Below are 26,513 nucleotides of genomic sequence, written 5' to 3'. Positions count from 1 at the left end.
TATTATTTTGATGATTTAAGGATTGAATTTGATTGCAGAATTTAGAAATTTATGCTTGATGTGTAAGATTACCATAGTAGCATTGAATTATTTATGTTGGAAGTAACTATCAGATTAATAGATGAGATTAGAGGAACTAGGAGTTAGATCCTTTATTAGTGACCCAAATAAGCAAGAGATTAGAAAGGACACAGTTGGATGTTTAGTTATAAAACTTGAAAGGACATAAGAGTACTCTTAACATTTATTTAGGAGTTACTAAAATGTATCAGAGTGGCGCAAGGGAAGCGTGATGGTCTAATATGGAAAGCGAAGTAAAGAACTTGAATCAAGGTATGGAGAGTGAGTTTAAATTTGGAGTGGATGGAGTTTTGAGATTTAAGGATAAGTTGTGCATTCCTAGTGTGCTAGAATTTAATAAAGCAATCCTAGAAGAAGGTCATAAGAGTATCTTTAGTATCCATTCAGAAACTACTAAGATGTACCAAAATCTTAAGAAGATATTTTGTGACCTAAGATGAAGAGAAGAGTAAAGCAATTGTATATTTATGGTTAGCATACTAGAAGTTTTTAAGAATCTTGTAGCACTTAGATGCTCCATTTTGGAAGTAAAATGGTGAATAGATAGACCCTAGTGGAAGATTTGTCTAAGACGCTTAAGAAATTGATTTTGTTTGTGTTTAAGTGGATAAATTCGTCAAGATCTTTCCCTAAGCAAATCCTTTGAGGAAATTGATAAAAGTTGTACATCAACAAGGTAGTGATGTTGCATAAGAATTAGAAGTAAGAATGCGAAGAGTTTACCATTGCAAAAATTTCGGGGACGAAATTTCTAAAAGGAGGGGAGAATTGTAACATCCCAAATTTTATTCAATGAAAAGAAATATTTTTTTATGTATTTATTATGTGAATAAGTATTTTATTTATGTATTTTACTATTTACGTATACGTATTTTACTATTTATGTATATGTATTTTACTATTTACGTATACGTATTTTACTATTTATGTATACATATTTTTACTATTTATGTATACGTATTTTACTATTTACGAATACGTATTTATGAATAGTATTTTACTATTCATATGAATAGTAATTTTGAAAAAAACGTAAGCACTTACGTCAAAACTCAAATTATTTGGATGAATAGTATTTTACTATTCATGAATAGTAATTATATTATTATTTTAATGAATAGTGCATAGTGCATAGTGCATAGTAACTTCAAAATTTCTATAAATAGGGACCTAAGGATTTTGAAAATTCATAACTAGAGAGAAGAAAAGTTTAGAGAGAAGGAATTCTAGAGAGATAGAAAGAGAAAATAAGAGAGAAGGTTCTGCCTAGGTTGTGAAAAGAGGAGGAGAATAGAGAAGGTTCTGCTCTAGTTCCGGTTCCGGTTTAAGGAGAAAGAGAGGAGATTCTGCCCAAATTCCTATTTATCCAGGTAAGGGGGGAGTGGGAAACCTTGCTTGGGGGTGTAGAAATAATTGTTAAATAGTCTGTTTGTTGGATTGGCTCCCGATCCCTTGCCTGTTGTTTATTTCTTTGAATATGTATTATTGATGTGTTTTGTTTTATATCTTATTTATTTACATATTAGAATCTGTTATTTGAATGGAAGGCTAAGCCTCCTAAGTATTTATAAATTTGTAATCTATTATTTAAATGGAAGGCTGAGCCTCCTTATTATCTTATATTACCTTTTAAGCTTCCTACTTTACTTAAAAGATCTTAATATATTATTATTGAAAAATATGATACCTAAGCAACCTCTGGACTGTTGGATTGTTGGACTGTTGGACTATTGAACTGTTTGGACTGTTGGACTGTTTGGACTGTTGGACTATTGGACTATTAAATTGGATTATTGAAATAATTCTTAATTATGAAATATGAATATGATATGTGTAACATGCTAAAGGTGGAGTCTGTGAATGTATGACATGCATCATATGCACATATTACTCCAGGTGTGCCGCTGAGGCCGCATACCCACGACTAACAAGGTGTACCTTTGGGTCACCCACGATATGCTAACGAGGTGTATGAACACCAATGATAGGTGTACCTTAGGGTCACCGACAATTGTATAGGTGTGCCTTCGGGTCACCAGTGATGAATTCTGCAACTTCCGTATGGCGCCACATGCATACATTAGTGAGTCAAGTCAAGAAAATCATTATACATAAGCATATATGTGAGATTGATTATATATGTGAATTATATTGCGTGTGTGTGTGCTATTTAACTTTTATTTCTATATCTGCAACTGAGTGAGAAGTTTCTCACTCCCTTGTCATTTTTGTGTATATTTAAATTATGATGCAGATAATTAGCATGAGGCTGAGGATGTTGGTGGTGAAGCTTAGGCTTCTGTTTGGGTTTCGCTCTGATAGGATGTGACATCGGGATTAGCTAGACTAATTGTTAAATTATTATTATTTTTCTTTTGTAATTTTTATGTTATTTATGTTGAAAGTGTGTATTTTTGTCATATTATAATTTTACTAAAAGATTATAAGTTAATTCCTAACTAGGAGGCTCTGCCACCTTTACTGGGATTAATCTATAATCTTTATTTTATTATTTCTTGACAATTTGATACTTAGAGTTGAAAATTATGAATGTGCATCTTTTACCCAATGATACTTGAGATAATTATTTTATATTAGACTAAGAAAGAATTTATATATAGATGGTTTATATCTATTGTAATTATGTTGGGGTAGAGGGTGTCACATCCAAAACAACAAAAAGGTTCAATTGCGGTTTCAAAGTTTTTTGTTTGGTGATATTATTTGTTTCCAGATTTTTTTATTATTTGTAGTTAGATTTGTGATTTCAACAGATTTTGTTTTATTATTTCTTTTCAGATTTTTTCAACAATATTTTTTTAAATAAATTCTAAATTAAATTATTAACTATAGTCTTTTTTAACTAAGTTATCTAATTTTAATTTTTATAATGATTTTTTATATTTTTACTATGAATTAAAATTTATTCAACTTATTAAACATCTAAATTTAAAATATGCCTATTTAAAGTTTAAAGTTTAAAATTTAAAATTTAAAATCTAAAATCTAAAATTTAAAATTTATATTTTAAATTTTAAAAGTTAAAATTTATAATTTGTAATTTAGAAACAACAAAAAGGTTCAATTGTGGTTTCAAAGTTTTTTGTTTTGCGATATTATTTGTTTCAAGAATTTTTTATTATTTGTAGTTAAATTTGTGATTTCAATGGATTTTATTTTATTATTTCTTTTCAGATTTTTTCAACAATATTTTTTTAAATAAATTCTACATTACATTATTAACTATAGTCTTTTTTAACTAAGTTATTTAATTTTAGTTTTTATAATGATTTTTTATATTTTTACAATGAATTTAAATTTATTTAACTTATTAAACATCTAAATTTAAAATATCCTTATTTAAAGTTTAAAGTTTAAAGTTTAAAATTTAAAATTTAAAATTTAAAATTTATAATTTGTAATTTAGAATTTAGAATTTAAAATTTAAAATTTTAATTTTAATTTTAAATTTTAAATTTTAAATTCAACTTTCAAAATTTGAAATTTAAAATTTAAATTTTAAAATTTATTAATTAATATTTAAAATTTAAAATTTAAAAGCTAAAGCTTAAAATCTAAAATCTAAAATCGAAAATATAAAATCTAAAATCTAAAATCGAAAATATAAAATCTAAAATCTAAAATCTACGATCTACAATGTACAATCTAAAATCTAAAATCTAAAATTTCAATTTTCAAATTTAAAATTTAAATTTAAAATTTAAAATTTAAAATTTAAAATTTAAAATTTAAAATTTAAAATTTAAAATTTAAAATTTAAAATTTAAAATTTAAAATTTAAAATTTAAAATTTAAAATTTAAAATTTCAAATTTCAAATTTCAAATTTCAAATTTCAAATTTAAAATTTAAAATTTAAAATTTAAAATTTCAAATTTCAAATTTCAAATTTCAAATTTCAAATTTAAAATTTAAAATTTAAAATTTAAAATTTCAAATTTCAAATTTAAAATTTCAAATTTCAAATTTAAAATTTAAAATTTCAAATTTCAAATTTAAAATTTCAAACTTCAAATTTCAAATTTAAAATTTCAAATTTCAAATTTCAAATTTAAAATTTCAAATTTAAAATTTAAAATTTCAAAATTAAAATTTTAAATTTAAAATTTTAAATTTAAAATTTAAAATTTAAAATTTAAAATTTAAAATTTAAAATTTAAAATTTAAAATTTAAAATTTAAAATCTAAAATTAAAAAATTTATAATTAAAAAATTTAAAATTTAAAAATTTATAATTTATAATTTAAAATTTAAAATTTAAAATCTAAAGTTTAAAATTTTAAATTTAAAGTTTAAAGTTTAAATTGTAAAATTCAAAATCTAAAATCTAGAATTTAAAATTTAAAATTTAAAATTTGAAATCTAAATTTAAAATATCCTTATTTAAAGTTTAAAGTTTAAAGTTTAAAATTTAAAATTTAAAATTTAAAATTTATAATTTGTAATTTAGAATTTAGAATTTAAAATTTAAAATTTTAATTTTAATTTTAAATTTTAAATTTTAAATTCAACTTTCAAAATTTGAAATTTAAAATTTAAATTTTAAAATTTATTAATTAATATTTAAAATTTAAAATTTAAAAGCTAAAGCTTAAAATCTAAAATCTAAAATCGAAAATATAAAATCTAAAATCTAAAATCGAAAATATAAAATCTAAAATCTAAAATCTACGATCTACAATGTACAATCTAAAATCTAAAATCTAAAATTTCAATTTTCAAATTTCAAATTTAAATTTAAAATTTAAAATTTAAAATTTAAAATTTAAAATTTAAAATTTAAAATTTAAAATTTAAAATTTAAAATTTAAAATTTAAAATTTAAAATTTAAAATTTAAAATTTAAAATTTAAAATTTAAAATTTAAAATTTAAAATTTAAAATTTAAAATTTAAAATTTAAAATTTAAAATTTAAAATTTAAAATTTAAAATTTAAAATTTAAAATTTAAAATTTAAAATTTAAAATTTAAAATTTAAAATTTAAAATTTAAAATTTCAAATTTAAAATTTAAAATTTCAAATTTCAAATTTCAAATTTCAAATTTCAAATTTCAAATTTCAAATTTAAAATTTAAAATTTCAAATTTCAAATTTCAAATTTCAAATTTCAAATTTCAAATTTCAAATTTCAAATTTAAAATTTAAAATTTCAAACTTCAAATTTAAAATTTCAAATTTCAAATTTAAAATTTCAAATTTTAAATTTAAAATTTCAAATTTCAAATTTCAAATTTAAAATTTCAAATTTCAAATTTAAAATCTAAAATTTAAAATTTAAAATTTAAAATTTAAAATCTAAAATCTAAAATCTAAAATTAAAAAATTTATAATTAAAAAATTTAAAATTTAAAAATTTATAATTTATAATTTAAAATTTAAAATTTAAAATCTAAAGTTTAAAATTTTAAATTTAAAGTTTAAAGTTTAAATTGTAAAATTCAAAATCTAAAATCTAGAATTTAAAATTTAAAATTTAAAATTTGAAATCTAAAATTTAAAATTTATATTTTAAATTTTAAAAGTTAAAATTTATAATTTGTAATTTAGAATTTAGAATTTAAAATTTAAAATTTAAAATTCAAAATTTAAAATTTAAAATTTAAAATTTAAAATTCAAAATTTAAAATTTAAAATTTAAAATTTAAAATTTAAAATTTAAAATTTAAAATTTAAAATTCAGAATTTAAAATATAAAATTTAAAATTTAAAATTAGGCATATATTAAATTTGAATTCTTAATAAAATATAGTTATATATTTAAATTTATAAATCTATTAAGATAGTAAATATAAATGTGATTTTTTTTATAATTTTAAAGGGAAAAAATGAATTCCGAAAATAGAGATATTTTAAATATAAATTTTAAAATTTACAATTTAAAATCTATATTTTAAAATTTTAAAATTTAAATTTAAAGTTTAAATTTTAAATTTTAAAATTTAAAATCTACAATCTTAAATTTAAAATGTAAAATTTAAAATATAAAATCTAAAATTTAAAATTTAAAATTTAAAATTTAAAATTTAAAATTTAAAATTTAAAATTTAAAATTTATAATTTATAATTTATAATTTATAATTTATAATTCATAATTCATAATTCATAATTCATAATTCATAATTCATAATTCATAATTCATAATTCATAATTCATAATTCATAATTCATAATTCATAATTCATAATTCATAATTCATAATTCATAATTCATAATTCATAATTCATAATTCATAATTCATAATTCATAATTCATAATTCATAATTCATAATTCATAATTCATAATTCATAATTCATAATTCATAATTCATAATTCATAATTCATAATTCATAATTCATAATTCATAATTCATATTTCATAATTTATATTTCATAATTTATAATTTATAATTTATAATTTATAATTTATAATTTAAATTTTAAATTTTAAAAGTTAAAATTTAAATTTTAAAAGTTAAAATTTAAAATTCGTAATTTAGCATTTAAAATTTAAAACTTAAGATTTAAACTTTAAACTTAGACATATATTACATTTGAATTTGTATTAAAATATAGTTATATATTTAAATTTTTAAATGTGTTAAGATAGTAAGTTTAAATATGATTTTTTTTTTATAATTTTAAAGGGAAAAATCAATTTAGAAAATAGATATATTTAAAATTTACTTTTTTAATAACTTCAGTAAAATTAAATTCTTTGTAAAAATAATACACAAAAAAAAAAAAAGAATTGTAAAAAAAAGACTAAACTTGAGAAATACATTCAGTTTATTAATTACATAAATGTATGTAATTAATTTCATTATAAAAAATTTATTGTTATTATTTAATGGTACATATTATGATTGTTAAATAAAATTAAAGCAAAGTTTTGAAATTTAACGTGAATCATGAAGATATTCTCAATGGTGACTTTTATTTAAAATCCTTCTTGTATGCCAAATAAATAATAGAAAATATTAACGAAATAAAAAGTAGAAAAAAATTGAACGAATTAATTTAGTAGCGTGAATGGGACCCTAATTCGTTAATTATGAACGCGTTACTTCACTGAAATTTGTGCTCTTCTCCGCCTTACTACATAAAAATCTATCTCTATTTTTAAGTACGTCTTTGTGGTTTATAAGGTTGACTATTTCAATTCCAGGATGATTCAAACGTGAAACGCACCGTTTCCACCATAAGGTTTTTATTCCTCTGTCTCTGTCTCTGTGTTTGTGATAATAAAAGCACATACAATGTTTTTATTTTGTTTAAATTTATTTTTGGTGCTTCCATGTTATAAGAAATAGTTTTTTTTAAAGTGCATGTCAATTTGTGGTTCACACGTGCATTCATACACATAACACAGGAAGTCACATTTAGTCTTTGGTTTTGTTTCATTTGTGTGTAAATTCACTCATTCATTTACTTCAATTTTCGCTACGTGACTTTAAATTTGCTACATCACTTTATTTTATTTAAAAAAATAAATTTTTGCCTATCTATTTTTCGGTCCTATATTTTCGTAGAGGATGATACGATCTCTTTCATGATGTGCAGTTTTAAAAAACATTTAATGGATTATATGATTTTCATAACTATTATATATTCGCATGTTACGATTTTCTTTTTTCTTTTTTTTACTTACAAATTCATCGCATGTAAGGATTCAAAATGATATTTTATTAGTTTTGCAGTTTTTTTTCCAGGTTATTGTCTGTATGATTTGTTTGTGATTTTTTGTGAAAATCTGTGAATTATATAGTGTTAGTGTAGATTAGGGATTGTTAACATACTGTGTAGGCATTTTGAGATTTGTTGGGATTATGCAGTTTCATCATCTAACAGTTCATCTTCATTTTTATGGAAAACTTAATTTTTCACTAATTAATGCTCCTAAATAGTTACTCTGGTACATTCTTTCAATCTCATCTTCATTTTTTTCTACTACATTCTTTTTGTGTTTTATTGGCTTCTTTAGTGCATGCAAAAGTGTCTCCAAACCATCAATTGGAAAGAGACAAATTTATTTATTGAAAAATTGTACATATTTTTTTATTATTAATGATATAATGTCATATTTTTAAAATAATTAAACAAATAACATAGGTTTCAGTAATGTGTGACTTAATTAATATACTATTTTTTAAACAATTCAACAAAGTATATATACAATTTCCTAAAACTTTAATGGATATAAATGTAATTTACACTTAACTTAAAAGAATAATGTTTGTTTGTGTCTTGAACTGTATCCAGAGTCCACATCCGATTTCTTAAAGGCAAACGGAATTAGGCTTTATCAATTCCGGATCCACGGCCGTAAGGTTTTTATTATTCCTCTCTTTTGAATCTTCATTATTGTTGGTATTTTTTGAGTATTTATCAATAGTTGGTATTTTGCATACTAAAGACAAAACAATAATAAACTATAACTTCTAACAATTAATTGTTTTATACATTTTCTTAACTATGTATGTAAGTTTAGTCCTTTTTAACAATGATTTCTATTTTTCTTCATTATTTTTTCAACAATTTTAAATTTAAAATAACTATTCAAAAGTAAAATTTAAATTATGACCAACATTAAATTTAATTTCAATTTTAATAGTGTGAAAATTTCAAATCTTAATTTTAAAGGATATTCTAGATTGTAATGCTCCATTTGGTGGTAAAATCATGATATTGGGAGGGGATTTTCATCAGGTGTTTCCTGTTGTTCCAAAGGGTACTAAGGCACAAATGATATATGCATGTATTGTTAGGTCTCATTTATGGCCTATCACAAAGGTTTTACATTTGAGACAAAACATGCGATCATTACAAGATCCTAATTTTGCTGAATATCTTATGCGCATTGCAGATGGTAATGAACCTATCAAATTGGATGATATGGTCAAAGTTCCCCATCAAATTGAAATAACATGGGAAGGGGAAAATTCAATACAAAAAATTATTTGTGACACATTTTCACATTTAGAATCTCATACATGAGATGCTTCTTATATGGTACAAAGAGCCATACTAACACCAAAAAATGAGGATGTTCAAAACCTTAATGACATTATCATCAACCAATTCCTAGGAGAAGAACAACATTTGTTATCATTTGATGAGGTTGAAGGAGACACACACAACTTATATCAACAAGAATACTTGCACTCTATTACTCTAGGTGGTTTTCCACCACATAATCTGTAGGTTAAAAAAGGTGCTCCGTTGATGTTGTTGCGAAACATAGATCCTAAAGCTGGCTTATGTAATGGAACAAGGTTATTATGCCATGGATTCTTTATGAATATGTTGGATGTTGAAATCCTAACAAGTCATAATGATGGAAAGAGATATTTTTTGCCCAGGATTAAACATAAGACAACAGAAAGTGCAGGACTTCCCTTTGTACTTATTAGGAAGCAATTTCCTGTGAAACTAAGTTTTGTAATTACCATAAATAAGTCACAGGGACAAACAATACCTAATGTTGGAATTTATCTTCCGCGACATGTTTTTGGTCATGGTCAATTATATGTTGCTTTGTCAAGAGGTGTTTCTCAAGCTTCAACGAAAATTCTTATTAAAGAAGGAAAACTTGAAGGGGAAGATGGAAACTTTACGAAAAATATTGTTTTTAAAGAAATTTTGTTATCTCAAAATCAGGTGTTGCCCCTTTTAATTTATAACTATGATGGATTTAAATTAATACTTGATACTGATATACAAAAACTAAAATTTGTTTCTTTTATTTTTTTATCTACAGTCAAATTAAGATTCAACGAGATCCTCCAGTTATATGAAGAGATCAATAAAAAGAATTTGAATATGTATTTTGACAAACAGGTAAGTGATAACATATTTATTCACCTTTTATTATGCAACTTTATTATCATCTATTTTTCATTATATTACTTATGTTTACTAGGAGGATGACTTTGAAAAATTATGGAATATTTGGAAGGACAATGATTCACTCTCAACAATTTCTCTCATTGACAACAATGTTCAATTTAATTCATAGTTAGACTTCATATTTTGTTATTGCTTATCAATTTTAATTGTATTTTCTTTGTGACAGGTTCATCGTTTAAAAGTATATATTCTATTGGGTAGAGTTCTAAAGTAATAGTAGATAAAACCCAACTTTGGAAAATGGTGAAAAAAGAATTGTTGTCTCAAAAATTAGAAACGTAATATAATAATATGGTTCTAAAAATAGTTTATATGTGATAATTTCATATATATAAAAATATAGTTGTATTATTAGCTAATTTAAATAAATTCTAACTCATATTTTTTACAATAATAGGATACTTGAAAATGCAAGATCGAGTAATGTCTGTCATATTAATAACTTTCATGCAAAACAAGATATCTCCATTTTTGAGGTTGTAATTTTTTTCGTAACCTATAAAAATTTACATCAAATATTAAATCTCTCATATTCATACTTGACACTATATTATTTGTTTATGTAGTTTTTTAAAGTTAAAGAAATTATAGACGATGCATTTTATAAAGAATTAAAATTTATTCTCGAAAAGTATGACATTATGCAATTTAATTATTATTTATTTAAAATGTTGTTTATTATTTATTGACATTTAATTTCGTTACTTTCGTTCATAATTTGCAGGGAAGCTATAAATCGTCCTGAAGCGAATTCATTATTTGATCTTCCTATTAAAAAAAATTTATGATGGAAAAATTACATTTTATTATTATATATTATTTTATTCAATTATTGAAAATATAACTATGTAGAACATAAATTTTTATTTTATATGAACTGGCCTTCTATCATGTTTTGATTATTATGCACTTCATCAATGAACAATGATTGAATTTATCATATTATATTGTGTAAAATTATTTATAAAATTATATGTCAAGATTGAATTCATTCAATCCGTGCCTTATTTTAAAATTAGAGATAAAATTCATAGAGGCACGAAGTGCCTCGGCCCCGCTAGTTAAAAATAATATTATTTTAAAAGAAATAAATTGATTTAAATATAAAAAATAAAAAATTACAATAAATATTTTAACATATAAAAAATTAAAATAAATATAAAAGTAAGATAAAATATAAAAATATAATTTTTATCTATCTTTAATTTTTTTAATCATCTCATCTCATAAAAAAGTATGAAAAAAAATTCAAATTTTTTTTTTTCTCTAGATTTTATTAAGAGAAGGAATACATGTCTGGATGTATCTTATTCGTATACGAATACGTACCCTACCAGTTTCATGTTTTAAACCCACGATTTAGCCCAATGTGTTTGGACCCGTGAATCAATATCCTTGTTGATAGGTGCAGGCTGCATTTTCAAATTTTTTTTGGTTACAAATTTCATCTTTGTTTGTCCCAATTCTATTCTATTATATATGTTATATTATATTAAATAAATAAGTAATAAAACCCTCTATGTTGGAATTCCAATTTTTTCCGTGTCTTGTTTCTTCTCTGCATCCTTTGAGATCTCTTGCATAGACCAACCCCAGAAGAGGAAGGAAAAAAAATAAAAATAAAAATCAACCCTTTTTTGTAAATCCCCATCTTTTGTTCTGCTAAATATTCGATTTTTTTTTTTGTTAGTATCTGCAATTTATCTTTCTGGATCCTAATTGGGTTTGGTTTTTCTCTTTCACTTTGGTTATTGTGCTATGATGCTTTTTTTACTTTAATTTCCCCATGAAAATTCATGAATTTTTATGATGATTTAATTTTGTTCAGGGTTTGGGTTTGGGGTTAGGTTTAGGGTTTGTTTTGAATTGGTGTGATGATTGGATGTTGATCTGGGGTTTGTGCCATGGATATCCCTTTCCTTATGATTTAATTGGGTTTTGGAAATTGGAACAATTTTTATCCCCAATCTTTTATGGGATTCCTTTCTATTTCTTCATTCCAGTTGGTTCTAATTTTTTGTGTTGGATTTGGGGATTGGATGGGGTGCAATTGGAATGTTCTACAGTTTCCATGTTTGTTATTGAAAGAGGTTTCTGCTTGGAAATCTCTACTAGTTTTCTTGATTATCTATGTAAATTTGTGTAGTAGATGTCTTGTTTGGAGAAATAATTCGTTCCCTGTTGTTCATTAATCTTGAAAACTTACAAAACTTTGTGGGTTAATACTGCTGTGTGGAATTTTGTTATTTTTTTTTCCATATGTCTATCTTTAATTCTGTTAGTTTCTACTTGATATTTGATATTGGGTAGAGAATCAAATTTGATACTCTGTTGTGATCCATGTCTATTTGATTGCTTATACGACTTTAATAGTGCTTAATTCTTCGATGCTTTTGGACTTTTGAAGGGTATGAGGGATAAGCATCCTGAATGTGTAAAATTTCATTTGATGATCCTAAGTAGCTGTAATTGGACACCTTGGTTGTATTGGATAGGAAGAATTCCTGCCTACCCTGCTAACCTCACTTTTTTGTGGCCATTATCGATGTCATAAGATACCTTCTCATAGTGTTTTAGTAATTTCCTGAATTTTTCTGTCCCAAAGTAATAAAACCAACATGCTGTTCTGGAAAATAAGTCTAGCACTCTAGCCACTCATGATATTTCCGGTTAGTTGCTTCAGTAACAATAACGCATTGAAGTCCTTTTGTTTCTTATTTACAAACTTGCATTATTGCTTAATGTTCATTTGAGTTTTACTCAAATAACTAGAAAAACTCATTCCCCCATTTATCCCATTTCATAATGTCAGTTTTATTCCTACCCTTTCCTAGGTTGAATTACACTTTTGCAGACCGCCACTGCTTTATATGATGTTCTTAGATAAAAATAAAAAAATAAAAGAAACAAAAACAAAAATAAATGGTTATGGGATTCATTGGTGAACCTGGATCACCCAGAATCCATGTTGTGACTTGTGATCTGGCATATTAGGTGATTCACCAAAGAACATGTTATAATAGCAAATTTTCCCAACATTATCTTATTCAAAGTATAATATTGTGTTGATGAATCAGTTTGATTGAAGTGTCCTTATTTCTCTGTTCATATGGTTCTATTTCTAGCTGCTGATTTCTAGATTTAAAATGTTGAAATTTATTGGATTGAGATCTTGTGTTGCTGAACATAGTCTTTTTCTTCCTTTTTGGTGGTGTACCCGCAGATTTTGGGGCTTGTTGGTGATTCTGTTGTACAGAAGTGTTCGTTAGTTGTACATTTGTCCAAGATTGTTGTATACATTGATTCATTATTTGTAACGTACTTTGGAGCATTGCATGAGTGATTACCCTCTGATTCTTTTGTGAAGTCAACTAAAGTTCTTATAATTACAAACTGAGCCTCAGAAGCCTTTGGTAGGGATTATAGCTAGAGCTTATTGCCTTGGTAAGTTTATGAGCAATCAATACATCATATTGTTACCCCCATGTCCTTTATTTCCATTTTGAGAAACGTCTTTTGCATTGCCCACACTAAATCTTTCTTTGAACTACTTAATTTCTTGCCTTGTATGGATCTCCTTTTTCATATTTTCCATTAATAAATTTTTGCTAGTCATATTTATCAGTTAAAACTTCAAACACTTTTATGGATAACTAGTTTTTTTCTATGAGAGAAACTGGATTGCTACAATGACGAGACCTAATTTTCTTCTATGAGGACTCTGTATTTTTCTTGGGCCAGAAAGAATTTGTTTTAATTTTCTTTTACCATATGATAATTATTCATTTGGGATTTGCTTCAAGTAGTAGATAAATAGTTACTAGAGAAAAGTGCCTTTACATTTGGGTATTGTATGTTCAGATTTTGGTAAAGATACAAAATATAGTTTCGGAAGATAAGATTGCTTGTCATAGTCCATTCCTATTGAAGTAGTTTTATTCAGTGTTAAGCAATGGCACCGTTCTAGTGTAGGTCTTTTAGTTTAAAGAATCTGTTGAGTGATGATTTGATATCCTAGTCAAATGCTTTGTTTTGAATCCAAGATAAAGTTATATTGATGTCTATCAGGAAGTAACAAAAAGTAACTTCACTTTTTTTTTAAATCTATAATTCAAATGTTGCAATTGGAACAACCTAATAATTTGGTTAGTTGTTCAATTTGTGATGTCAACAGTTTATTCTGCTTATCAGTCTATTTTTTTTTTTTAATTTTTTTATTTCTCTTTTATATGGATTTCTTTGTAGTTGAGGGAAAAAAATGTGTCAGGTAAGTTGAACATCTGGGGAGGGAAAATGGTGTTATATATGTCATTTTAAATTATAAATTAATGGATGCACCGCAGACTCAACATATTAGTACCCTAGATGAAGATTATATTCATTGGCGATTTAAATTTCAAAATCATACAGAGAAATGATAGAATCAAAATATTACATTCTTGTTTTTCGTTTTGTGTAGGAAGGATAGTATATATAGGCTTCACTGTTGTGTGGAAAAAAGGGAAAAGGTTATACAATATTTAGTCAAAGTCAAATTTTCCCATTTGTACTTTTTATCGCTTATTAATGTTTGAGAGGGAGAAAGAAAGGACGATAGAATTAAATATAAAGGAATACATAGATATTGGGGGAAAGGAATTAACCAGAAGTTTGAAAAATATTATCAATCAATCTTATCATTGTGCAAATTGCTGTTGTTTATACATGCTTGGGCACATACATTCACAATAGGACAAAGCTTAAGTGGTTCATATGGAGTTTATTATATCTAGTTTCAGTTTGTTACACGTTTATTCTAACTCTTCTCCTTTTCTTAGATAAATAAAATTGTTCTACTGTTGACCGTGTATGTGATTTTTAATCTTATGTAAAAAAAAAATTGCGTTTATGCTATCTTGTTATGAAAAAATGAAAAAAAAAAAAATGTCTGGTTACTTGCATCCTTTTCTAATTAGTTCAATATGATGAGTAGTTAACACCGTGCGAAGAAGATGGCTGGTGTTAAGAGAAGATTATGTAGTGATTCAGATATCCATGCTCTTCACAAAGAATTGGATGAAGTTTCATGTCCTATCTGCATGGACCATCCACATAATGCTGTTCTCCTCCTTTGCAGCTCTCATGAGAAGGGCTGCAGATCTTACATTTGTGACACAAGTTATAGACATTCAAATTGCCTGGACCGATTTAAAAAAATGAGGGACAATTCTAAGGAGAACCAAAATTTACCAAGTTCTCTTGTAAACACAAACATCTCTGGTAATATTTTTGATATTAACCTTACTGTGCAATCTGACATGCATGATGTTAATGAACTCCATCAAAATGAAATTAATACTCTATTGTCTGTTGGACTTGCACAAGGATCAAGACAGGGTGATGCCCAAGATCCAAGTAGACATTTAGACCCACATGATGAAGGCATTTTAGAAACTGCTGATTCTGAGACCTTGCAGGACAGGGCTGTGCTTGAGGATTTTGATGTAGATAATTCATCTGACTCAAAATTGAACTTGAAATGCCCTTTATGTCGAGGCATAGTATTGGGCTGGGAGGTGCATGAAGAGGCTAGAAATTATCTCAACATGAAGAAGAGAAGTTGCTCAAGGGACTCCTGTTCATTTGTAGGTGATTATCTGGGATTGCGTCGGCATGCAAGGAGAGTTCATCCTACTTCTCGTCCCTCCGACGTTGATCCTACACGACAAAGAGCCTGGCGACATTTTGAGCGCCAGAGAGAATATGGTGACATTGTGAGTGCTATTCAGTCTGCTATGCCAGGAGCTGTGCTAGTTGGTGATTATGCTCTTGAGAACGGAGATGGTATTGGTAGGTTATCAGATGAACATGAAGGCAACGATATCAATGCCAACAGGCCTTGGTTAACCACCACCATCTTGTTTCAGATGATGGATAGTACCATTGAAATTGTTAGGGAACCAAGAGCTCATTCGAGGGCATGGACAAGGCACCGGCGTTCATCTGAACGTCGGCGCTATCTTTGGGGTGAAAATCTATTGGGTCTTCATGATAACAATGTTGATGATGATCTACGTATGTTTAGCGATGTGGGTGAAGATGCATCTCCTGTGCCAAGGAGGCGTCGACGTCTGACCCGAACAAGGTCCAATGAAGACCAACCATGATGAGTGCCATCATCTATCTGGTAATATTTGTAATTCAATCTTTTGTCAGGAACTTGTATTACTTGAACTGTTTCAAATTTGTCATCGGTTAATCCACTTGATTTCTTCACTAGAATTGTTTGATCAGCATGCAGAACTTGTTCAAAGTTGTGTATGGGAAATAAAACATGCATTCAGGCCTATGTACCAGCTTTGGACCCCGTAGAGTATGCTGAAGTAGCAAGTTCAGAATAATCATGGACAAATTCTTAAACACTAGTTTCATTGGTGCAAGTAAAATTTCTAGAAGGACGTTTTCAAATCCCCTTTTAATGTTAAGGCATTTAGCATTTGGAACACTAAACCACTGGGTGATTTGGAAGGTTGAGGCATAGTTAAATACTGGTATTCTGTACAAGTTGCATAGTCAATGTTGTTCGATCCTTACCTTTACTAAATTGTTTGTTTTAAGCTTGGGTGTATTGTGTGATTCTTATATGGCACATTGTATCTTTGTTTGCTTGGATCTCATGACAAAATCCAAACAAGTGCTCTCACCTGAAACATTGTCACACGTGTGGCCTATGCTTCAAAATAGTTATTATTTCTAGGTCATTGAATTGAAAGGATGAAAGGGACAAAAGAAAGTGTTTGATTTAGAAAAGTAACTGAACTGGTCTGTGATGTAGGGGAGCTGTCAAAACAACTTTAGTATTTAAATGTTTAAATATACTAAATCAAGTTGATACAAATGTAGAGAGAGAAAGAAAAAAGTAAAATTTGTGGGATAAGATTTAGTTTGTAATTAGACAAACTTTGCACACTTTGTTTCAATCTATACTCTTATCCATTAATTACGATATGAGTGCTCAAGCATTTATTTATTTATTTTATCCATGAACTATCCATGAACACAATTCATACTGTATTCTAAAGTTAATTTATGTTTGAAAAATGTGATTATTGTTAATCAAACATTATTTTAACATTAGCAAGTTCTTTCAAAATAAGAGATGTATATAAAAGATAAAATAGAGTTACAATGAAGTGAAATATGTTGAAATTTTAATAATTTATTATTTATTATTAGTTGAAAAGCACACTATTATTTACTAAAGACCACTATTCTCTATCAACAAATTGTTAGTTTGAGTAATATTGAATTTGGTCTTTTTAAGTAAGATCTTAGATTGTCTAGTATATTGAGAGAGAAAATGTAATTGGAAATTTTTTTTTACCAAGGTGGCCAATCATGATTTTTGACGGACATTAATTATTAATGAAGTTGATATATATTTTATATTAATAATATAGTTAAAAAAATTATTTTATATGGTGTATTAAAAAAAATGCATAAAAGATCACTAAGGAGATGTTTATTTCAGGTTATTTTTATCTATTCCAAAAAATATGAAAGGTGAAAATGTTTATTCCCATATTTATTAGAAGGTCATGTAATAATATTTTTAGTATCTTTTATTCATGAAAAAGTGATATTTATGGAAATTTTATTCTCACAGTGATATCTTCATGAGAATATTGAAATAAATTTTTTATAATTCTTGTAACTTCTATTTTCATTTAAATTGTTTTAAAAATTTAAAATTATTCTAAAGAATATTAAAATGAATCAAACATATTTTTCTTATATTATTTGAAATAATATTCTAAAATATATTATTCCTAAGAATATGAAAATATAATATGAAACAAATGTTGCCATGAGAATTGCCTACAAATAAATGGAAGTAGGCAGAGTTTACGTATACGTTTCGTTGTCTAGATAGAATCTACGTAGGAATTCCTACAAGGTTGGCCATGATTAATTTTCAATTCCTTCAATAAACTCTTTCAACGTCGCACAACCTTATTTGTTTATCATTTACTAGTCTTTAGTTATAATGATTATGCTCAAATCGCCCAATCACTAAACCTTTCATTATTTAATGGAAGAAACGTTTCTCTTTAAAATATCCGAACGAACAATGACATTTCATATGTACAAATAAAAAATAGATCAATGGTTCAATACGTATGTGGATCAGTGAGCATTGAAATCAGCTTATCTTATATAGTTAGAAACAAGTTTATAAATAAATACTAATATTATTTATCTTTTGTTACAGAGAATTGGTTAAGTTGAAGCAATATTACGCTGGTTGATTCACATGTTAAGTAGTATAATTATAATTTTTTTTTTAAACTGTATAATTACAACTGCTAAATAATCGTTTGGGTTGAGAGATTAATTTTGCAAAAAAAAGAAAAGAAATAAGTCTTAAATATATTTTTAATTTTTATAAGATTAACAAGTTTTGATCGGTGATTTTTTTAAAAAAAAATCTCTTTTTTCTTTATGCTTATAAAATTTAAAATTAGTATTTTTAGTTTTTACTATCTTATAATGTTAAATGGTTAATATGACTATCTTAGATCACATTCACAATTATCTATAATACTAAGTCAAGTCAACCTATGATATCTTTAGAATATTTTATAGATGTTTAAAATGAATGTTATTCTTTACAATGTTATCTTTAAGTTGAGCCACACTTCAAATTGACCTAATTAAGTCCAATCCCAAATAATATTTTATAATTTATATATTTTAAACCTAATAATAAATTATAAAATCTTTTACTTTATTATAATCCTATTTGTATTTTAGTTTGTGGAGTGAAATCAAACAAATATGCAAAAATTTTAAATATTAATAATTTTTTTAAAAAAATATATCATAATTTAGATTAAAAAGTAAAGATAAAAAAGCTAGACTGAAAGAGATAACAAATTAAGAAAAATTCTAAGAAAATACTCTAGTTAAAAATCATAAAATCATTCTCATTAAAATAGTTTATTTTTAAGTGTAACATATCTTTAATGTAATACTATCAGTTCCATAATCCTTGTAATTAGGGATGACAAATATACCCGTACCCGCTGGTAATACCCGAACCCGTCCCGACTTTGACGGGGAATACCCGGTTTGACCGGGTACGGGTACGGGTATGGGGTAAAACCCGATATATTAAATCGGGTACGGGTACGGGTACAGGTATGTACTTACCCGCCCCGTACCCGTACCCGTCCCCATTCCCATTTTTAATTTAATACTCACTTTCAATTTAATTATATTAAAGAATTTTAATATTTTTTTATGTGTGATTATTTATTATAATATGACATAGAGAAATAACCTAATTATAATTATAATATAATTAAAAAAATAATTTAAAAATATTATATTTAAAAATAAAAATAAAAAATAAAAATTTTGACGGGTACGGGTACAGGTACGGGTATACCCGATACCCGACGGGGACATGGATGGGGATGAAAATCACATACCCGACGGGTATGGGTACGGGGACAGGGATGAGTTTGGCTCGCGGGGACGGGGACGGGTATCATGAAACTTGTACCCGCCCCGCCCCGTTGCCATCCCTACTTGTAATTTGATTGGTAGTCGTTGTTAAGAGCTCTAGGATTGAGGTACTTCATACCCTAAGAGCATGTTGATCTCTGAAAGACTAAACCAAAGAGAAGTGATATCCGTTGTAACACCCCAGTTTTCAAAAAAGTTATTGTTATTATTATTATTATATGGTATTTGATCATAATTATTTTAATAATTATATAGAAATATTATTTTGTACGTTTTAAATAATTATTATTTTGGACAATTATTTTGTACATATTAAATAACTATTTTTATTAGTATTTTTAAATAAATATTTATATGTTTTAAGAGAAGGTTGATTTTATATGATATTTTGTTATTGAAATTTATTATTATATTTTGGGTCAGAAATATATTATTATTATAAAGGAAAAATATTTTATAATATACATGTATTTATTTTATTTAATTATTTTGAGGAGAAAGAGAAGTCGGTTAGAAGAGAAGGAAAATGGGTTGGGTTGACCCAGCCCAATAGATTAATTTTAAGAAAGGAATCAGGTAGTGTTAACCTTGTCTACCTCATTTGCATTCTGAGGGGTTAGAAAAAAAAAAGAGGAGAAACAAAGAGCTCTAAGGAAGAGTACTCAGGAACGATCTTAGATCACACCAAAACCATCCGTCTTCTGCTCATCCAGGTAAGGGGGGAGTGAGAAACCTCGCTCTGGGTGTGAGATTGTATGCTGGGTATTGGGATTGGCCCCCAATCCTGTGTTTGTTGCATTTTTTTGTATGCTTATGTATGAGGAATTTTTCCCAATTGTATCTGTTTTGCCTATTGTTTTCTTATATGTAATTAATCGTATGAATTGAGATTTCTATGGGTTCCTATGGGAAACCCTAAGGGAATGCATTGATAATTGTAAGAGGCAAATTTTAAATGTTTTCTGTTTTACCTTCTGAGTTTTCTGTTGTGTTTCTTGATATTTGCTGAGTGTAAATATGTATATAATCTTGAAAATAAACAAGTTTTGATATGAATTAGAGTGCTCTGTGGGTTCCTGTGGGAACCCTATGAGAAACAGGCAAAATATGAATATTTTTTATTTTGCTTTCTGATTGTTCTGATGTATTCCTTGTTGAATGAGATGTATAAATATGTGTTTATTTTTGAAAATAGATTAGTTTTGATATGATTTTGAGTGCTCTGTAGACACTCTGTGAATATGATGAGATGATGTGAAAAATGATGATTATGTGAATATGATGAGATGATGTGAAAAGTGATGACTATGTGAATATGATGAGATGATGTGAAAAGTGATAATGAGACATGATAATGTGATATGGGAATGAGAAATGATAATGAGATATGAGAATGCATAGAGTCTTGAATGACATGCATCATTTGCATAAGTGTTTTAAGGGTACGATATGGAATACACCGCCAGAGAAGGCCCCCTAGTGTAAAAGCTTTGGAGATTAGTCCTTGGGGATAGCTCGGTTTGGAAGTCCCAGTCTCGCCCATTGTGTGCATGGGATGTATCTTGCGCGGCTTAGCTATCCCGACGAGACTCTGGTAGTATATCCTTCTAGTGAGAGTGCGCAGAGGGTGTGACCCGACATGTACTCCTAGACTACTCTTCGTGTATTGCTAGCGGCAATATGCCATGTGATGTTTTACTGGCGCCACATGCATGATAATATGTAGTCCGTGTCCATGCATATGCATTCTTAATGTTATATGATAAAGTGATGGTTTATGTCTTGGATGAGTGTGATGTTATTATTAATTTATCTATGTTATACTTATTTTGTTTGTGTTTGGCTATTTGGCGTATATTTCTACACTGTGAGCCAGAGTGAGATGTTTCTCACTCCCTTTTCTCGTGTTGTTCTGTTTTGACTGTTATACAGGTGATCATCAGCGTGAGGCTGAGGATGTTGGTGATGAAGCTTAGGCTTCTATGTTGGGTTTTGCTCTGATAGGTCATGTGACATCGGGACATAGATAGAATTAGTTTAAAGATGTTCTTATTAAATTATTTTAGAAAATTCAGTTTTATTTCTTTGTAATTTTACTGGCATGTTATTTGGATTAAGTTTATGAATGTGAACTCTTTACCCTTACGTGGCTGGAAATTTGATTTTTAATGATGAAATTTTTTATTTATATTTTTTATAATTACTGTATATGTATGTTGGGGTAGAGGGTGTCACATCCGTGAGTGGACAAAGTTAAGGTACACGTGTATAAAGCGACTAACCGAGTAAAGTAGCAGGTTAGAGATTTATTCTTTAACCTAATATTGGAAGCTTGTGATATTATGATGGAGGACCATCCATGGTACTTCATGTGAAACCCATCACATGGTCCAATGCTATGACTAATTTTGAGTAGTGTAGGATTTATTTGGTTTATTCCAATTTTACCCTTGTATTTTGGGGTATTTTAGTCATAGGATTTATTTCTTTGTATTTCCCATTTTTGCCCTTGTATTTTGGGGTAATTTAGATGCTTAGGATTTTAATTGGGCTAGGGTGCATCCATTAAGGAGGTGACGCACACTTAGTGGTGTTGTTTGGTCATTTTTTTGGTGTTAGGTAGGCTTAGGCCCAATTGGAGGGCCAAGGATGCATGGACTTATCATGCACCTTGTTGTAGCCAACCTAAACCCTTAAAGATGCCAAACTTGGCCACCAAGTTGCATCTAGGGTTGCATTTGGCATTTCATTTAGGGTGCATTTCTCCCTAGTGAAATTCGGCCACTCACCCTAAATGCAACCCTAAATGCAAGCCTTCCTATATATTCCCCTAGTCTAGCTCCTTGTAGACACTTTGGATATTAATGATATTGAGTGTGCATTTTGCCTCATTGTCATTCTCCTTAGTCTCTAGGAACTCCACGGCCTCCTCCCCTTCTCCTCCTCCTTCCACCACCGTGAGTGAGTGAGTTTGGCCTACCTTGGGTGGCCTTCACCAACCTTAGTGAAGTGAGCTAGCCAAAAGGAGCAACACCCCACCAAACACCTCCCATACACCTTGTGCGCCACCTCCATCACCCTAAACACCAACCTTTTCCTTAGCACTAGGTTGCCTTTGGCTAACCTCCTCCCATCTCCACCATAAAAGCAAAACCCTAAATAGGTTTCATCCTACACTTGGATGAAACAACCTTGAGCAAACCCTCTTCACCTTCACCTTTGTGCTTCCGCCACCATCTCCTTCATTTTTCATCATCTTTTGGAGTCTCCCTTGTTGAACCAAGATCAAGGGCGTGCATGGAACTAAGCCACCTTCCATCAAGTGGTATCTAGAGCCATGGTTCTTCAAGGGTAAATGTTTTCCTTCCTTATTTCCCTTTGAGTCTTCTTTGTTCTCTATTTTTTTTTGGTATTCGGTCATTTCTCTTCTTCTCCTCTCTTGACCGAATATTTTTGTGTGGTTCATACTTGTTTTCCTTGAACCTTCCATGTTTTAGGTTCCATTGTTAGGTTGTCATATTTCTATGCTAGGTTGAGTATTACATGTTCATGCATTTTTCTTTTTGAATCTACCTATTGTTTTGTCATTTTTACTTCCTATATTTTGTCTTACATATTTTCCATGTATGTGCCCAAACACCTTGCATGAAAACATGAAAAATACCATGATGCATACATCTTAAGTGGGCGTGTCATATAGAATTCCTATCTAGGTCATTCATGCATGCTAATAGTTTCTAGCATGTTCTATGTTGCCATGATTTTCCATGTGTGAACCTTCTTGCACATGCTAGAAAAACCGCCCATCTTTACCCTTGCATTTTCACTTGTCTAAGTTGCTTTCTTGTTTTCCAAGAACCCTAAAAGAATCTAAGAGGTGCTGGATATTTTGTGCTAAAACAACTTGACCTAAATAGTACAAAACCAATTCCACTCAAAATTTCCTTAAAGAACCTCTAAGGATGCGCCACTTGTCTTGCTCCTATGCTACATATTTTTGACCTAATTTTTGTGCCACCACAAGTGCAAAACCTAAGCAACAAATTGGGTTGAAATTTAAAAAAAAAATTGGACCCAAGGACATTAAAAAGCAAAAGGCCGTGAACCCAAAAAGAACAAGAACAAAAAAAAAAAAAAAAAAAATTATACCTTGGACAAAAAGGACTTGTTGCTTGACTTGTGGACTTGGACCATTCCCTTTGCATTTGGAGTTGGACATTTGACAATTTGGACATATTTTTGGGACTTATACCTTGGCTGGACCGAAAACATTAAAAGACTTAAGCAAGTGAAACTTAAACACAAACCCATTCTAGTGCCATTCTAGGTTTATTCTTTTGAGTGCTATCCTTTATTGATTGAGTCTTAATTTTTGCTTGTCTTTCTTTTGGCCTCTTTTGTTTGTCTCCATAAATTCTCTTTGAGTTTAGCTTTCCTAATTGTGCCTTTTCAGTTTTATCTTTTTGGAACTCTTGCTCTTGGTTGGTTTTCATTGATTGTAGGTGAAGCACCTATCTAGCAAAGTAGCAATCCTTTGGTGGATTGAGTGGAGGAGTGAACCAAAACCCAACCTAGCCTTTGGAAGGGTTTTCACTAAACCAAAGGAGAGTAAACACTTTGGAGAGGTGCTAATACGTTTGCTCATTGTGAAGGAACCACAAGAGGAGGAGTTGAAGACTTAATTTCTTGTTTACCTTGTTTTACTTGCTTTCGGCCTCTTTGTTTTAGGCCATTGATTTCTTCCCTTTGGTTTGTAATTTTGGCCATTTTAAACCTCTTCAACTTGGGTTTTAGAGCGTGTAGAGAAGGTGATTTGAAAACCTTCACTAGGACCTCGACTAGTGTATGTCCTAAATTGCTTTCCATTGCATGCTTTATAGTTTTACTAGTATAATTGTCTAGGATTTTTACTTTTGCTTCCAAAACGTTTAGAAGGCTTAATTCTTTTGCCTACTAGGGGTGCGTGCACACACACACTTGGTAGTGTCAAAATTGTTTTTGTAAGAAAGGTAAAAAGGGCTTAGTGATTTTTACTTGAAAAGGGCTTGGTTATTAAGTGATTCTTTGTAGTCCACCTCCCCTTGAAGGTTCAATTTGTATACTTAGGCCTTTTCTACTTATCTTGCACCTTTAAAACTTTTTGTGAAAACCTTTTTATCACTCAATCTTTGTGAAACCCTTTTTAACTCTTTGTGAAAATTTTGTGAAAACCTTTTGATCAAAGATGAGTGAGCATTCTAGTGTACATGGTCATAATTCTCATAGTACTAGGTCTAGTGTTAGGGATGAGCTTAGGCAATTGAAAGATTACCTAAGAAGAAAAGAGGAAGAAAATATAAAAAGAGAGGAAGAAATTAGAAGAAAAGAAAAAGAGCAAGAAAGAAATAATGAAGAAATAAGAAGGTTGCTAACTAGGTTAGTTGTGGGAGGAGAGGCTAGTGGTTCTAAACCAAGAGTCACTTCTCCTAAGTCTTCAAAAGGCAAAGGGGCTTTGGTCCCTTCAACTATTCACGAAGAGGAGGGGCACCATACCTCCCCTCCAAGTGATGTCTTTTATAGTAGTCATCACAATGATGGTTACTATCAAAGACCACCTAGGAATCATAGAAATAGGGAGTCTTCCAATAGGGAACCCAACATCAATCTTCCCTCATTTCATGGCAAAGATAATGTTGAAACTTATCTAGATTGGGAAATGAAAGTGGAGCAACTTTTCTCTTGCCATGGAATAAGTGAGGATAGAAAGGTTTCTTTAGCAACCCTTAGCTTCCAAGGGCATGCTATGTATTGGTGGACCTCCTTAGAAAAAGAAAGGAGAATAAATCATGAGCCCCCAATCCAATATTGGAATGAGCTCCGTAGTGCCCTAAGAAGGAGGCATATTCCTCCATACTATGACCGAGAGCTTATGGATAAACTTCAAAGATTGAAACAAGGGTCCTCTAGTGTGGAAGAATATAGGCAATCTATGGAGTTGCTAATGATGAGGGCTGGGATTAGGGAGGAAGAGAGGACCACAATCTCTAGATTTCAAAGTGGTCTTAATCTTGAGATAAGAGACAAAGTTGAACTTCTACCTTATAGGGATTTGAATGAACTTGTTCAACTTTGCTCAAGAGTGGAGCATCAACTTACAAGAAAACCTTTTCGAAAAGACTCCACTCCCTCTTATTCCAAGAGTTTTAAGAAGGAGGGCCACTCTTCCCTACCTTATCCCAAAGAAGAAAAAGAAAAAGGAAAAGAAAAAGAAAATTCATCTTTTAAAGCACCTTCCAAAGAGTCTAAGTCAAGTGAAATCAAGTGCTTTAAGTGTCTTGGAAGAGGACATATTGCTTCTCAATGTCCTACAAAGAAAACCATGGTTTTAAAAGCCCAAGATCACTATAGTAGCCTTGATGAAGCTACTTCATCTTCCTCTAGTGAAGAAGAAGCCATAGACTCCGAGGAAGAAATTTTACCTTGTGAAGGAGACTTATTGTTGGTTAGAAGGCTCCTTAACAATCAATCTAGTGAAATTGACCAATCACAACGAGAGAACTTGTTTCAAACAAAATGCAAGGTCTTAGAAAGTACTTGTTCTCTCATTGTCGATAGTGGGTCTACTTCTAATTGTTGTAGTACTAGATTGGTTGATAAGCTAGCCTTAACTACAAAACCTCATCCTAAACCTTACAAAATGCAATGGATCAATGAGGAAAGAGATGTTGTAGTCAACCAACAAGCAAGCATACCAATCTCTATTGGCAACTATAAAGAAAATGTTTTGTGTGACATAGTGCCATTAGAGGTTAGTCATGTCTTGCTTGGGAGGCCATGGCAATTTGATAAGCACATAATCCATAATGGCCTCACCAATAAAATAAGTTTCCAACACTTAGGTAAGAAGTTTGTGTGGTGTCCTCTATCACCCTCTCAAGTGAATGAGGACCAACTCAAACTAAAGGCTAAGAAAGATGATGAAGAGAAAAACAAAAACAAAAACAAAAAGAAAAGAAAAGATAAAAAGAATTTTTCCT

The 26,513-nt window shown here is 28.6% G+C and overlaps 1 protein-coding gene, 1 long non-coding RNA gene and 1 pseudogene across 8 annotated transcripts; all 3 read left to right on the top strand.

Annotated features, from left to right (window-relative positions):
- The first annotated feature begins 1,208 nt into the window (after positions 1–1,208).
- On the top strand, positions 1,209–2,653 carry LOC145956869 (uncharacterized). The gene is made up of 2 exons (XR_014433176.1): positions 1,209–1,451; positions 2,336–2,653. It is a non-coding gene; the product is annotated as an uncharacterized LOC145956869 (long non-coding RNA).
- Positions 2,654–8,271: 5,618 nt separating this feature from the next.
- LOC145957388 (uncharacterized) lies at positions 8,272–10,984 on the top strand (annotated as a pseudogene).
- A 312-nt stretch (positions 10,985–11,296) lies between these two features.
- On the top strand, positions 11,297–16,676 carry LOC109788210 (cellulose synthase, putative (DUF1644)). Of its 7 annotated transcripts, none has more exons than XM_020346888.3 (2): positions 11,297–11,392; positions 13,211–16,676. In XM_020346888.3, the coding sequence occupies exon 2, from the start codon at positions 14,979–14,981 to the stop codon at positions 16,131–16,133; it is 1,155 nt and encodes a 384-aa protein (XP_020202477.1). In that variant the 5' UTR covers positions 11,297–11,392; positions 13,211–14,978; the 3' UTR covers positions 16,134–16,676. The 7 variants fall into 7 exon arrangements, with proteins under 7 accessions (XP_020202477.1, XP_082928785.1, XP_020202479.1 ...); XM_083072659.1 differs by lacking the exon at positions 11,297–11,392 and having other exon boundaries at positions 11,422–16,153; positions 16,268–16,676; XM_020346890.3 differs by lacking the exon at positions 11,297–11,392 and having other exon boundaries at positions 11,422–16,153; positions 16,247–16,676.
- Positions 16,677–26,513: the final 9,837 nt, after the last annotated feature.

The sequence above is a fragment of the Cajanus cajan genome, chromosome 4 (assembly GCF_000230855.2).
Source record: "Cajanus cajan strain Asha chromosome 4, NIPB_CcT2T_4, whole genome shotgun sequence".
NCBI lineage: Eukaryota > Viridiplantae > Streptophyta > Magnoliopsida > Fabales > Fabaceae > Cajanus > Cajanus cajan.
The sequence above is the reverse complement of the archived record's forward strand: the minus strand, read 5'-3'. Positions and strand labels throughout refer to the sequence as shown.